Raw genomic sequence first — 13,080 nt, 5'->3', positions numbered from 1 at the left:
GATGAATATAAATATATTTTATTTTTTGACTATAAATCTACTATTGTTCTAACCTAACCATTGTTTTAACAAGGCATACACCCCAACCATGTAGTTTGCTAAGATAGAAAGCTGTCAAGGGCTTTTCATTCTCAACGGAAGATTTGCCTATTCAAGTACATTTGAGAATCTACATCTTACATACTCTCTCTCTCTCATCATTGTCCTCTTAGTGGAATTTCCAGATTGGCATGCATTTGATGAAGGTCTCTAGAGCATGGCATTTGACATCAACAAGAGGCCAACTCTATGCCAAATACTCGTCTCTCTTATGTACACACACACATATACATGCACCACACCATTACACTTGCATATTGTTTGACAAAGGTGGATAAGTTGATTGAAAGAAACACAAGGAGATGAATATAAATATATTTTATTTTTTGACTATAAATCTACTATTGTTCTAACCTAACCATTGTTTTAACAAGGCATACACCCCAACCATGTAGTTTGCTAAGATAGAAAGCTGTCAAGGGCCTTCTATCCCATAGACAAAATGTAAGGTGATTTTACAACGAAGGCTTCAACAAGAGTTTCAAATAGATTGCTAAGAGGAGATGTGAAGCAACTTAGGAAAGTTTAAGGGGGTGGGGTTAGAATCGAGTGGTTTAGGTGGCTATCTTTCTCCACACTAGTTTGGTTTCAATTGCCCCTTTCCCTAATTCCATAAAAGTGCTGAAGAGAGTGTGTGTTCCTTCCTCACATTTGGGAGAGCTGGATACCTTTCGGACAGCTCTTAGTAATTCTTCCCCTACTGATGGTCTTACGAGTGCAAATGTTGAAGGTAGTTTTCTAAAACAGAGGAAGTAAATAGAAAGAATATGGAACCAGCCAAGGGTTCCAATGCTCTCATTGTGAGAGAGAGAGATCCCATGCAAGGGGGGAAGTCTACGGACAGAAATCAGTCTTGTAGCAAATCACGTGGTCGCAGCAGTAAGAAGGACATTGAATGCTATTATTGTCACAAGAAAAGCCACATGAAGAAGGACCACAATAAATGGAAGAACGATAAAGGAAAGGACAAGAAGCAGGATGAAGGCAAAAAGGAGACAGGCTCTAGCGTAAAGATTGAGGATGGAGAAATCCTATTCACCTCATGTTTAGAGTGAATTCTGTACGTGCTGATGAGGATGGAGAAATCCTATTCACCTCATGTTTAGATGCTACACAACTTGTTGCTATGGATTCATATGTGTTCAGTGAGATTGGATCATTGATTCAGGTGCTTCCTTTCATGTTACTCCAAATCGGGAGTGGTTTATCACATATGACGCATCAAGAAAAGGATGCGTATGTCTTGGTAATGACTATGCATGCCAGATTGCAGGAGTTGGCAATGTGCATCTAAAGTTTTAGAATGGCTCCTCTTTCATCTTAAAGGATGTCAGACATATGCCACAGTTGACAAAAGTCATGATCAGTGTAGGACAGTTAGATGATGCGGGCTATCATTGCCAATTTGGCGATCACTCTTGGAAGATCTCCAAGGGATAACATAGGGAATATTTTTTTATTTCACCCCTTGTGGTGTGTGTGTGTGGAAGGGAAGGGGGGGTGTGGGGCAGGGGCAGGGGGTTTTTAAACTCATGCCCACATAGAGCAAAGAATACAATTCGGGTTTGTGTATTTTGTTTTATACATTTGACAAAAGTAAAAGATGGACCATGGAACTCATTTTTGATGCAAATATAATGGATGAGGTATGTGTGTAAAGGGCCATAAGAATACTGGACTCACCCACAAAAAACATACACATAATTTTAACTAGTTCTACACCCTCACATTGTTTGCGGCACTACCACAACCTATGCACAGTTTGTCCCTTTGTACACTACTACCACGTGGCTAGAGGTGGAAGAGATTTAGAGGTGCTAAAAAAAGTGACATATGGCAGGGGAAACCTGTGCTTAATAATGAACTAGTACTCAACCCGCACGTTGTTGCGGTATGTAAAAGACATTAAGAAAGGAATGGAAGCCGGAATACAAAGGGTTAATTGAAGGGGTTTTTTCCTCTTATTTTTTAAAAATCTAAGATTTCTCTTTTCTCTCCTCTTCTCCTCTGCCTTGGTTGTCCATGGTTAAAGATTTTTTCTTTTTATTTTTTAGAAATCCAGGATTTCTCTTTTCTCTGCCGTGCTTGTCCATGGTTAATATATAATAAATAGATAGATGGATGGATAGATAGATAATCGTACTTATAATTATAATACGGTACAAACGCACAAAAACAAATCACATATGTTGGCGTGGTATTTGTTTATAAGAACTGAACTGTGTTGCTCCCTCTCTCTCTCTCTCTTAGTGTTGCATTCTACCGACGTTAATACCTCTCTCTCTCCTCTTTCCCGACGTTAATACCTCTCTCTCTCCTCTTTCCCTCTCTGTGCATGGGCTAGGTCAGAGCGACAATAGCAGCAGCAGCAAGAGGCCATGCTTTCCTGGGGAGGGCTCACTTTCTGCCTCAGCGGAGCCGCTCTTTACTGCTTGTCTCGCAATACTGGCCGGTATATAAATCAAAAATGTTTTTCTCCCTCGTAATCTCAGTTTTTTCTTGTTTTACCATTATTATTATTATTATTATTTTTTTTGTGGGGCCATGGCAGGGATGCCGCTGTTCTGAAATCGGTCAAGAGAGTCAATCAACTAAAAGATTTAGGTATGTATGCAACAATCAAGGATGCAAAGACCAACCCATGGTTACAAAATATTGATCCCAAGGGATAAAAAATACGATTCTAATGGAAGCTAAATAATCTATTTTGTGTTTTGATTCAACCCCCTTCAGATCCTTCAAAAATTATCTATTTTGTGTTTTGATTCAACCCCCTTCAGATCCTTCAAAAGAATGAAATAATCTTTAGAATAATTTGGAGCCCTACCTGATGTTCATGGATGCAAATAAGGTAAGGACAGGGCCTTTCACATACTCAGATATTATTAATGTAGAACACACCATTTCTTAGCGAGATTATGGTGTTTGAGTTATCGCATTCAACTTTGCCCATGTTTATGATCATAGGTATTATTTTCAACTTTGTTGAAGTGTCGTGGATATGGCCATGACACATGCCAATACAGAGATGCTTGACCTTATTAACCTAAGGCACAACATGCTTTTGTAAGCATCCACTTCCTAAGAACCTTTCTATGCTTTATAAGATGATGCTTGCACCTCATCAGTGCAAACAAGGATATCTAAACTTTGCTATAAAAAGCATGGTCCAGCCAGGTTGTTAGTAGTTTTGAGATGTGGGTGATGTGTGGCTGCCAAACTGTACATGGGATGATCTTCTTTCTGGAATTTCTTTGCTATGCAAAAGAAGTTGCAAATTCCCTGCTGTCCTGCAGACGGGGACCAAACAAGCCATAAAAGGAAAAGACACTGTGTAGTATGCGGAAGCTTCGGAGGAGGATCGGTACTTCAAAACTCAGAAATCAGTACTCTTTTCGCGATGGAATTAATGCACAAACTGAAAGGAGATGTGCAGAAAATAGAGAGAGAAGGGGGAGATGGAGAGGACACAGTATTGGGTCCCAATTACCCTCTGTAGGGCCCCACCACGGATGGTGTATTTGCTTTATTAGAATGATGTAAATTTGAAAACAAATACAGAAAACTTGACCTTTTCTTGGCTGGAAAATCCTGCCCTTGACCTTCAGAAGTCCACCCCTTTGCTTGGCAATCTCCTTGGCTTGACTGGCCCTTGATTGGCTTGAGCACTTGGTGAAAACTGAGATGAATGATGGGATTATGGCCTCCACTATTTATACTCCTGTGCAGGACAATGCACACCTGACCTTGGACATCTGAGATGGATCCCTGGTTGACTCGTCCCGGATTGGGCTCACATGGGACCAGTTCACCATCCCAGGTCCTGCACCTTCTGTACAGAAATGTCTACGTGGCATCCAAGTGCGGGATGCACGTGACATCCCCTTCTGCTTAACTTGACGGAAGCTGCATAGCCTCCAAATAATCCGTCAATAATGCCGGATAGTCTTCGAAAAATTCTTTGTCGAGCCATACCGCTTCATGAGTTCCTCGGTCCTCAAACTTCGTGAGGAACTGTCGTAGTCTTTGGCCTGAGCCATGCTTGAAACGGTGCAGAAGGATCTGTTTTGGAACCATTACTTCTGCTTCATCAACAATGTCTGGTTCCGCTTCGTCTTTGACCTCTGAAGGGGGTGGACCTGTATATGGCTTTAACCAACTGACATGAAATACATCGTGCATAGTCCAACTCAGAGGTAGCTTTAAATGCATAGACACCTCATTAATCTTTTTCCGGATGGGAAATGGTCCGAAGCTCCTGAAAGACAACTTTGGGCATCGCTTGCCCACCTGCTTCAATCTTTGCTTCATAATCTGAAGATACACCCAATCCCCTTCCGAAAACTTCATGTCCCTTCGGTCTTTATTGGCCTATCGAGTGTAGGCCTCTTGCGCTTTAGCCAATCTGTCTTTAACGGACTCTAGGATCTCCTGGTAAGACTCCGTCACTTTGTTCGCCTCCGGTACTGAAGACGAAGTCTTGGTTAACAACGACTGGAAAGGCCTTCCAAACGTTGCCTCATATGGAGTCCTGCCAATAGCTGAAGAAAAAGAGTCATTCAAAACAGCTTGAACTAAAGGCAAAAACGATTCCCACTTACCTTGCTGATCGTGGACATAACACTTCAGCACATCAAAGGCCAACTGGTTGTATATCTCTGTCTGGCCATCTGTTTGTGGGTGGAATGCACTGGAAAAATTCAACTTAGTACCAAAATTATCAAACAATGCCCCCCAAAAATGACTGGTAAACTTGGCATCTCGGTCTGACACTATGGTTCTAGGAATCCCGCCAATTGGGTACCAATGCCGAATGAATAGCTGGGCAACATTCTCGGCGTTCACATTGGCCCTGCAAGGAATAAGCATAACAAATTTGCTGAACCTATCAACAATAGTTAAACACTGCGTATTACGCTTACTCGGACTGGGAGGCAGATTTGTGACAAAGTCCATCGAAATGTCCTGGAAAGGACCCTCAGGAATTGGCAAAGGCTGTAACAACCCTATCTTCTTTCCACAAGGAGCTTTCACCTTTTGACAAATGTCACAGCGTTGTACATATGTAAACACATCACGCCTCATCTTTGGCCAATAGTATTGCCGTTCTAATTTCTCCAGCTCAGTCGAATTCATGCCCCTATGACCACCTGTAATGGTGTCATGGGCATCATGGAGAAGAGCTGCCCGGAATGATTTCATGACACATAGTCGGCCTTTGTAGAAAAGCCAACCATCGCGTATCAGAAAATGGCATGGTCCTGTGGCATCCAATGCCTGTTCCCACTGAGTACCGAATTCCTCGGAATCCGCGTACGTGTGCTTCATGTCTTCTAGTCCTGTACCAACAAGGTCAAGTCTAGTGGTCTGATTCGCAGATACTTGTCCCTTCCTGCTCAAAGCATCGGCCACTGGATTGGCCTTTCCTGGAAGGTACTCAATCATACCACCGAACTGCTGGAATATCTGACTCCAGCGGTGTTGTCGATCACTCCACTGTGCACTTGGCATCGTCTGAATCCAGCGCAATGCCTGATGGTGAGTGTGAACCTCGAAGTCACGGCCATACAGGAAATGTTTCCAATGTTTCAAGGCCTGTATAACTGCTAGGAGTTCACGATCATAGACTGAGTAGTTCTTTTCGGCGGGCAGTAACTTACAAGACATGTAAGCTACCGGATGATCATTCTGTTGCAATACACCTCCAATTGCGATATTACTCGCATCGGTGATCACTTGAAATGGTTCGTCCCACGAGGCAAGGGCTAAACAAGGCGCTTTTGACAAAGCCACCTTGAGGTTCTGGAATGCCTCCAACGCTCGTGGAGTCATTCGAATCTTTTGCCTTCTTGTTTTCACTCCCTTTAGCAGATCGGTGAGGTCTGCCGAGAGGTCGGAAAATTTGTCAATGTGGGTGGAATATGCCTGGCATATACCCACAAATGATCTAATGTCATAAGCTGTCTGTGGTACTTCCCAGTTAACAATCTCGGTCCTTTAGCCGGGTCCAGTCGAATGCCTTCAGCACTAATTATATATCCCAAGTAATGTACCTGGAACAGATAAAATTCTGACTTCTTTTCATTGACGTAGAGCTCGTTGCTTTCCTGCAGGACTTTCTTCACATCAATGTCATGCTGCGCAACTGGAGCTGAAAATATGAGTATGTCGTCCAAAAATATGAACACACACTCTCCAATCAACTCCGGAAAACACGCATCATCATGCGGTTAAATGTAGTTGGGGCGTTCGTCAAACCAAATGGCATGACCACAAATTCATAGTGGGCATGTTCGGTACGGAAGGCTGTTTTGGGGATGTCCCCCTCTACAATCCGTACCTGGTGGTACCCACTCTTTAAATCCAGTTTGGAGAACACCTTAGCTCCATTCAGCCTCTCGAGAATATAGTCAATTCGAGGCATCGGGAATCTGCTCTTGATAGTTAGCTTGTTGAGTGCACGATAATCGACACACAACCGAGAAGACCCATCTTTCTTCTTGACAAACAAGATCGGTGCTGCAAATGGCGACACGCTGGGGCGGATGAAGCCAGCTTGCAACAATTCTTGGAGTTGGCGGTCCAACTCCAATTCCATTGCCTTAGAAAGGCGATACGGAAACTTGCTTGGGGGTTCCGAGCCTGGGAGGAGGTCAATCTTGTGATCCTCCGGTCTGGACGGGAGGAGCTGGGGAGGGAGACTGTCCCGAAGAAAAATCTTCTGGAACTTTTCATGGAGGACCGAGTACTTCTCAGAAGCACTGGCCACCGTCTGGGCTGTCTGGATGTAAGATCATTGCTCGCATCATCTGTTGGAACATGTCTGTGACACTCAAGCTTGGTGCCCTAGCTGGGCTGCCTGGTGCACCCTGGTCCCATGGTTCTGGTTCTCTCTCGTCGCCGAAGCTCGCCATAGCGAGAAAATGCAATTCCTTTCCGGAACGCAATCTAACCATCCACTATCTGTGTGGGAGGCTTCTGGAGGCTAAAAACCAACCGTCCTTCGAGGGACAGGAGTCACTCCGAAAGGTGTAGTCCACCGGCGTCTATAAACCAACCACACGAGCGAGAAATTTTTTTGGTTTTCCTTTGCTGAATCTTTGTCCTTGAAGTAGGCTCGGATACCACTGTAGTATGCGGAAGCTTCGGAGAAGGATCGGTACTTCAAAACTCAGAAATCAGCACTCTTTTCGCGACGGAATTAACGCACAAACTGAAAGGAGATGTGCAGAAAATAGAGAGAGAAGGGGGAGATGGAGAGGACACAATATTGGGTCCCAATTACCCTCTGTAGGGCCCCCACCACGGATGGTGTATTTGCTTTATTAGAATGATGTAAATCTGAAAACAAATACAGGAAACTTGACCTTTTCTTGGCTGGAAAATCCTGCCCTTGACCTTCAGAAGTCCACCCCTTTGCTTGGCAATCTCCTTGGCTTGACTGGCCCTTGATTGGCTTGAGCACTTGGTGAAAACTGAGATGAATGATGGGATTATGGCCTCCACTATTTATACTCCTGTGCAGGACAATGCACACCTGACCTTGGACATTTGAGATGGATCCCTGGCTGACTCGTCCCGGATTGGGCTCACATGGGACCAGTTCACCATCCCAGGTCCTGCACCTTCTGTACAGAAATGTCTACGTGGCATCCAAGTGCGGGATGCACGTGACACACTGCAAGTGTCTATGCTGGGCTTCCTGTTGACTCGAAGTCTGTCATTGTCTAAGTGTCTAAGCTCAACATCACGATCTAGACCTCCCTCAATGGTGTAAGAGTTGCAACCTCCGTTGAAATGGGCAACAATTGCTAATCCAAGTGCTTACTTCCCGCTAGTAGTCTAGCACTACTGCTCAGAATGAGTCCACACACATTCTTTTGAACTCAATTGGAAGCACTCTGTGGACCAGCAGCAACAAGCGAGTCTCTGTCTACCACTTACCATACTCCCCTTTGTGCTTGCCTGCCTTGTCCGCTTCTCCGGTATGTGGGCGAAGGATCTAGCAGCAGCCCACTCTCTGCTCTCCTGGATCACCTTCTGCTGGGCTCAGTACACCATGCTCTAATGTGCAATATCAGAGAACGGCACAAGGGCAGGACCTCCACCTGAGTTGAATCATTTGGCCCTCCTTGCCCCTTGTTACAGCTAACTTTGAGCAAGACATGGTGAGAAATGAGAGATGGGGTGATGGGCTGTCCAAAGCTGCCCATCACCTTGCCCTATCATGTGGCTTTAGATTGCCCATCACTTTCCATGCCGTCTCGACAAACTGCCTGCCATCAGGGCTGCCCAAAGCGGCCCGTCACCTTGCCCTATCATCTGGCTACAGAGAGCTGTCCCGAACTAACCGCTTAACCTCAGCCTCCTACTCCATGGTGTATCTTGGACCATTCCCACCATCCACTTCTCGATAGCAGCCTCACCACCGACTTGGGTGACGCAAGGACGTGATCACCATTAGGAAGGGGGATACGCTAACCACTCCGTTGGTTAACATGGTTTCACTCCCCGACCTACCGTAAGGCGCTTTGCCATCTTACCTGTCGAACAGGTACTTATCTTTTGTAAGGCAGCGCTAGAACATATAAAGCAGTCTTACCATGATCTTAATGTCAAATAGGGGAAGTCTATAGATTTAGTGTACAAGGTTGCTTATGATTAGTAATCGAGGCCAGACCATTTTTTAAGTTTGGCTGGCCTAGTGTGCAAACTTGTATGTATATAAGTTATTTTTGACAATAAGCAGTACACATTCATTCCCTTGTAATTGGGTATTTGTGAGCTCTCCTTCTTTCCTCTTCTAGATGCTTTTGAATTCATGCTTGCTTGATGGATGCATGCTTGATGGATGCATGCTTGAGTAGGTTTGATTGTAGGCTTCCCTCTTCAATTAGCTTCTTCTTTCCTTGCTTTTTGTGAGAGAGGACCATCGCGAAGGATCCTCTCTTCTTGCCTCCAGCTAGGCAATGAGAGCTCTCCCTTCACCTCCTTGGCAAGGAGCATTCGGGTGTGATAACGGAGTGAGGACTCGATACGAGCTAGCATATCCACATGGGAAGTTGCATTTGTGGCTTGAAAGCAAGACCCAACAACACATGCTTTGGCAAGGCTGAGGTAAGCTCTTGACTTGAATAGCTAGGTATAGAAGTAGTTGGCTAGCACTTCAGTGATCGTGGGTTCACATGAAGCAGTCAAGGAGCATCAAAATAGGCTGATAGCTCTATAATCAGCCGAGTGGGCATGGAGAGAGCTTTTTAAGCACTAGTTGGGTTACCTTATAATTCATCTAGCAGATTTGGAGTCTTGGAGACCTAGAAGAGGAGCAGAGGCATCAGAAGGCTGAGTATTTCACAGTTCAACCTTGCGCTTGAAGGGTGGTTATCAAGGGATGGGAAGTAGAAGTTGACATTTTGGGTCATCTTCTGTAAGGATTATTTTGTAATATTCTATGCTTATAGAATCTGAACATAATACAAAGTAGATTAGGGTTAAGATATGTGTGTTTTGTCTGGTGTGTTCTAAGTCTTCTGTTGCCTCTACACATTTTGTTAACACATCCATAACACAATTGTCTTACAGTTGGTATCGGAGCCTAGGATAGGGTAGAGCACTTAGATTCCAAGAGTGCACAAGTTCGGATTTAGGGAAAGTGAATATTTGGGTTCTCTTCATTGCACCTTGGTTAATTGGGGTATATTGTGCTTCCCTGCACCACCAAACCGTCACCTCATCATGCAAGGCTGAAATCCCTCACTTGGTCCTTGATCACTTGATATTTGTCATGGACTCAAAACTCACTAATTTGCTTCTCAGCAAGCATTCGTGGGCATGCAGGCAGCTAAAATGGAGGCTATATTTGTCCATCTTGACAGGATGGAGTCGGCACCTTGAGCATCTATTATTTTGGATCTGGAATCTACAAGGGCCCATGCTTCGGAGCAAGTGTTGGTCGATTCCGAGGATGAGGTGGCAAAACTTTTTGGAGAAGGAATTTTCACTCATTTGGATCCAGGCAAGGATATACTGGATTAGCTTCTTTCCCAGTTTGACAGTCATCATTCTACACTAGTGCGTAGATCACCAACGTGAATTGAAGAAACAAAGGGAGCATTTCATGCAGAAACATGACGAATTGATAATAACTAACTATCTTGCTTGTTTCCGGAAGCTTTTGCTTATGCTCCCAAGGACTGCCGCTACTCGGAGCAAGTTGAGCGATTTGTGGACGGTTTGAAACCATATTTGATGCAGACATTCGTGGACATCGGCCTCGTGATCTTTCAAATGCAGTTCATCTTGCTGCAACCTTCGAGCATGAGAGAGCGTTGGAATGAATTCTTGCCCTTCGCTTCTCACGCTCCCATGTGGCAGTCTATTATCCCACATAGTGGGTTGGGGTCAACTTAACCCCTCTGTATAGGGCAAAATGCCCCTTGGTCTCCCCTCATTTCCCACCTTTATTGGTGGTCTCATGGGATCTTCAGGTGGGGGGGGACCCGGCCGGTTGATGGCCTACATCCGCGTGCTACACCTCCGTTTGCATGGTGCTCCGTGTTCCATGTTCTTTCATGGTATCTGAGCCTCATTGGCTCCTGCCACTCGAGTTCGGGCTTTGCATAAGAGGGGGTTTTGGAATGGATTTTTGCCCTTTGCTTCTCACGTTGCCATGTGGCAGTCTGTTATCCCACATAGTGGGTTGGGGTCTAAGTCCTCCGTTAGCCAATAAAAAGGGCACCGATGTACTCACAAGAAAATCAATCAAGCAATCAAGCAATGTACCAGGCCATAGGTGTCACAGCCTTTGGTCATCTTTGTCCATGACCTGAAGACCAGATTTCTCCCGCCCCAGTACATGACCGGTCTGAAAGATGAGTTCTATGGACTCAGACAGAACGGATCCCCAGTGCTTCAGTTTTCTGGTAAGGTTATTACTTTAGCACAGCAGTTAGGGCTATCTACGCAGGCCAAGATGGAGCAATTCATTCGTGGATTGGATCCTAACATTCAGTTCACAGTTCGTAACTTTGAACCTAGTACATATGACCGGGCTCTGACTCTCGCTCAAAATGAAGAAATGAAGATGAACGGAGGCAAGCCCAAGCAGTCATCTCATTCCAGTACCAAAACCCAACAGGGGAAGGGTAATTCGTCTTCTAAAGACAGTAAGACGGACAATAGTCCTAGCTCTAGTTCAGGGGGTAAGGAATCCAAGCCTAAGAAAACCCCGGAGGAAAATGCTCAAGCAGGCATTACTGGAGGTTATCTTCCTCTAAAGGAGCAAAGACAATATCAGTCAGAAAACCGATGTTTTTTCTGTCACACCATCGGGCATGGTAAGAAGGATTGTCCAAAAGGACAAGCGGAGAAAACCTCCAAAGAGCCTTCTGCCACAATTGCCGCAGTATCCCCTGCTCCTCTAGACCCGCCTGCTACCACCAGTGCGGTTCAGATCTTACCTTCTATGCATTCCATGCCATCCGTGGTAATTTATTTGTCTCTCCTCTTTTGGGCTTAGGAATCCAGTGGTTTTGTGAATATGAGCCTATTCCCGATTGGGGGCAGGACACTTTTACTTTTATATATATATATATATATATATATATATATATATATATATATATATATATATATATATATATATATATATATATATATATATATAGTGATCTCCAGCCCATTTTACTCCATTTTATTTCCCTTTTTCATCGAGATATTTATATGATATTTTTAGGGATTTTTCCCATATTTCTTAGGCTATTTTAGGCATTTTTATTAGTTGTGGACATTTGTCCTCCAGTCCTACAAGCCGTCTGGCTCTATAGATATGTATATAAGCATGGGCATTGTTCATTCATAATTCATTCAATACTTTCAGTTCTTGGCTCAAGTGTTGGATCTCTCTTGGCTGTATACTCTCTCTTGTGTGATCTCTGTTTGCTTCCGTTTCATATTCACATATTCTTAGAGATACTTAGCTCTTCATCAAGACTTGAAGTGGAGTTCAAAAGTGGACAATGTTCAGTTTGAGTGTCTAATTCTGTAGTCCAGGGAGGACAGAGTGTCCACCCCATCATCAAGTTTAGCAGGAGCCTGTGCCATGGCATAATCTCAGCATATTATCTGGGTTAGGACAGCATCTTAGAGTAGTCCAGGGCATTAGCAAGGCAGTCGGCAGTAGCATGGGCACAGTTGGCAGCATAAACATCAAGGGCCATATGTGTGAACAAGCGTCAGCATTCAATGCTGATTTTTCCCTCAATTGTGGACATATAAACAGGCCGATAGCCTTTCATTTGGCCGACCAGCTTTCCCAAGGCCTATAAAGCTTTAGACATCATTTGTACAAAGCATCTCTTCTCTCCTTTGGGATTAGGTCATCATGTAGCCAGGAGATGCATGCTCGTGCGTCTCAGCTGTTTTCATTTCTCGGGTCAAGCACACACCCGGGATGCTTCATTGCATCATGCCACAAGTATAAACAGAGGAAGTTTTCAGCCAGGTCTCTGAGGGAGAGTCTTCATAGTTGCTGTTTGCACTCATTGGAGAATCTTTGGCTTCAGTGCGGTCGCTTCAATTTTTGGGGTCGTTCAAGAGGAAATTTCTCACCTGCCTTTCGCATTGGGTGGAGTATCTTCAGTGTTTGATGTCATGGAGGCACCATAAGAGGACATGCCTCATGCATACATGCTAATACTTTGGGTTTGGGAAGGCAATGTCCTCTCTTAGTTCCGGAGACTTCTTTGTCATGGCATCTCCTCTTTTCTTGTGGGATTAGGCATTGCAACCAAGTAGATTGGAGTTTAAGGTGACCACACAAGCATTGGCTTCATCAGTTTGCAACACCTACGATACAAGCAACCGCTTTAGTGTGACAAGGAAGGTGAGAACCATTCGACACGCATGCTTTCCACACAAGGAGATGAAGCTATGGAGCTTTGACTCTAGCTTGGTTTTGAGGTAAGCTCCCTAACGACCCTT

General features: G+C 44.4%; 1 protein-coding gene across 3 annotated transcripts in view; it reads left to right on the top strand.

Annotated features, from left to right (window-relative positions):
• The first annotated feature begins 2,382 nt into the window (after positions 1 to 2,382).
• LOC147620326 (E3 ubiquitin-protein ligase SP1-like) overlaps positions 2,383 to 13,080 on the top strand; it is a 57,439-nt gene continuing 46,741 nt past the window's right edge. For all 3 annotated transcript variants that reach the window (XM_086772532.1, XM_086772531.1, XM_086772530.1), the window contains exons 1-2: positions 2,383 to 2,551; positions 2,651 to 2,703. In XM_086772532.1, coding sequence (XP_086628658.1) covers positions 2,478 to 2,551; positions 2,651 to 2,703 — 127 coding nt within the window. In that variant the 5' untranslated portion in view covers positions 2,383 to 2,477. The remainder of the gene's footprint in view (positions 2,552 to 2,650; positions 2,704 to 13,080) is intronic.

This window comes from Cibotium barometz, chromosome 32 (assembly GCF_041138505.1).
Source record: "Cibotium barometz isolate CiBa-2024 chromosome 32, ASM4113850v1, whole genome shotgun sequence".
In the NCBI taxonomy this organism is placed as follows: Eukaryota; Viridiplantae; Streptophyta; class Polypodiopsida; order Cyatheales; family Cibotiaceae; genus Cibotium; species Cibotium barometz.
Note: the sequence above shows the minus strand (reverse complement) of the source record. Positions and strands in the feature narration are given on the sequence as shown.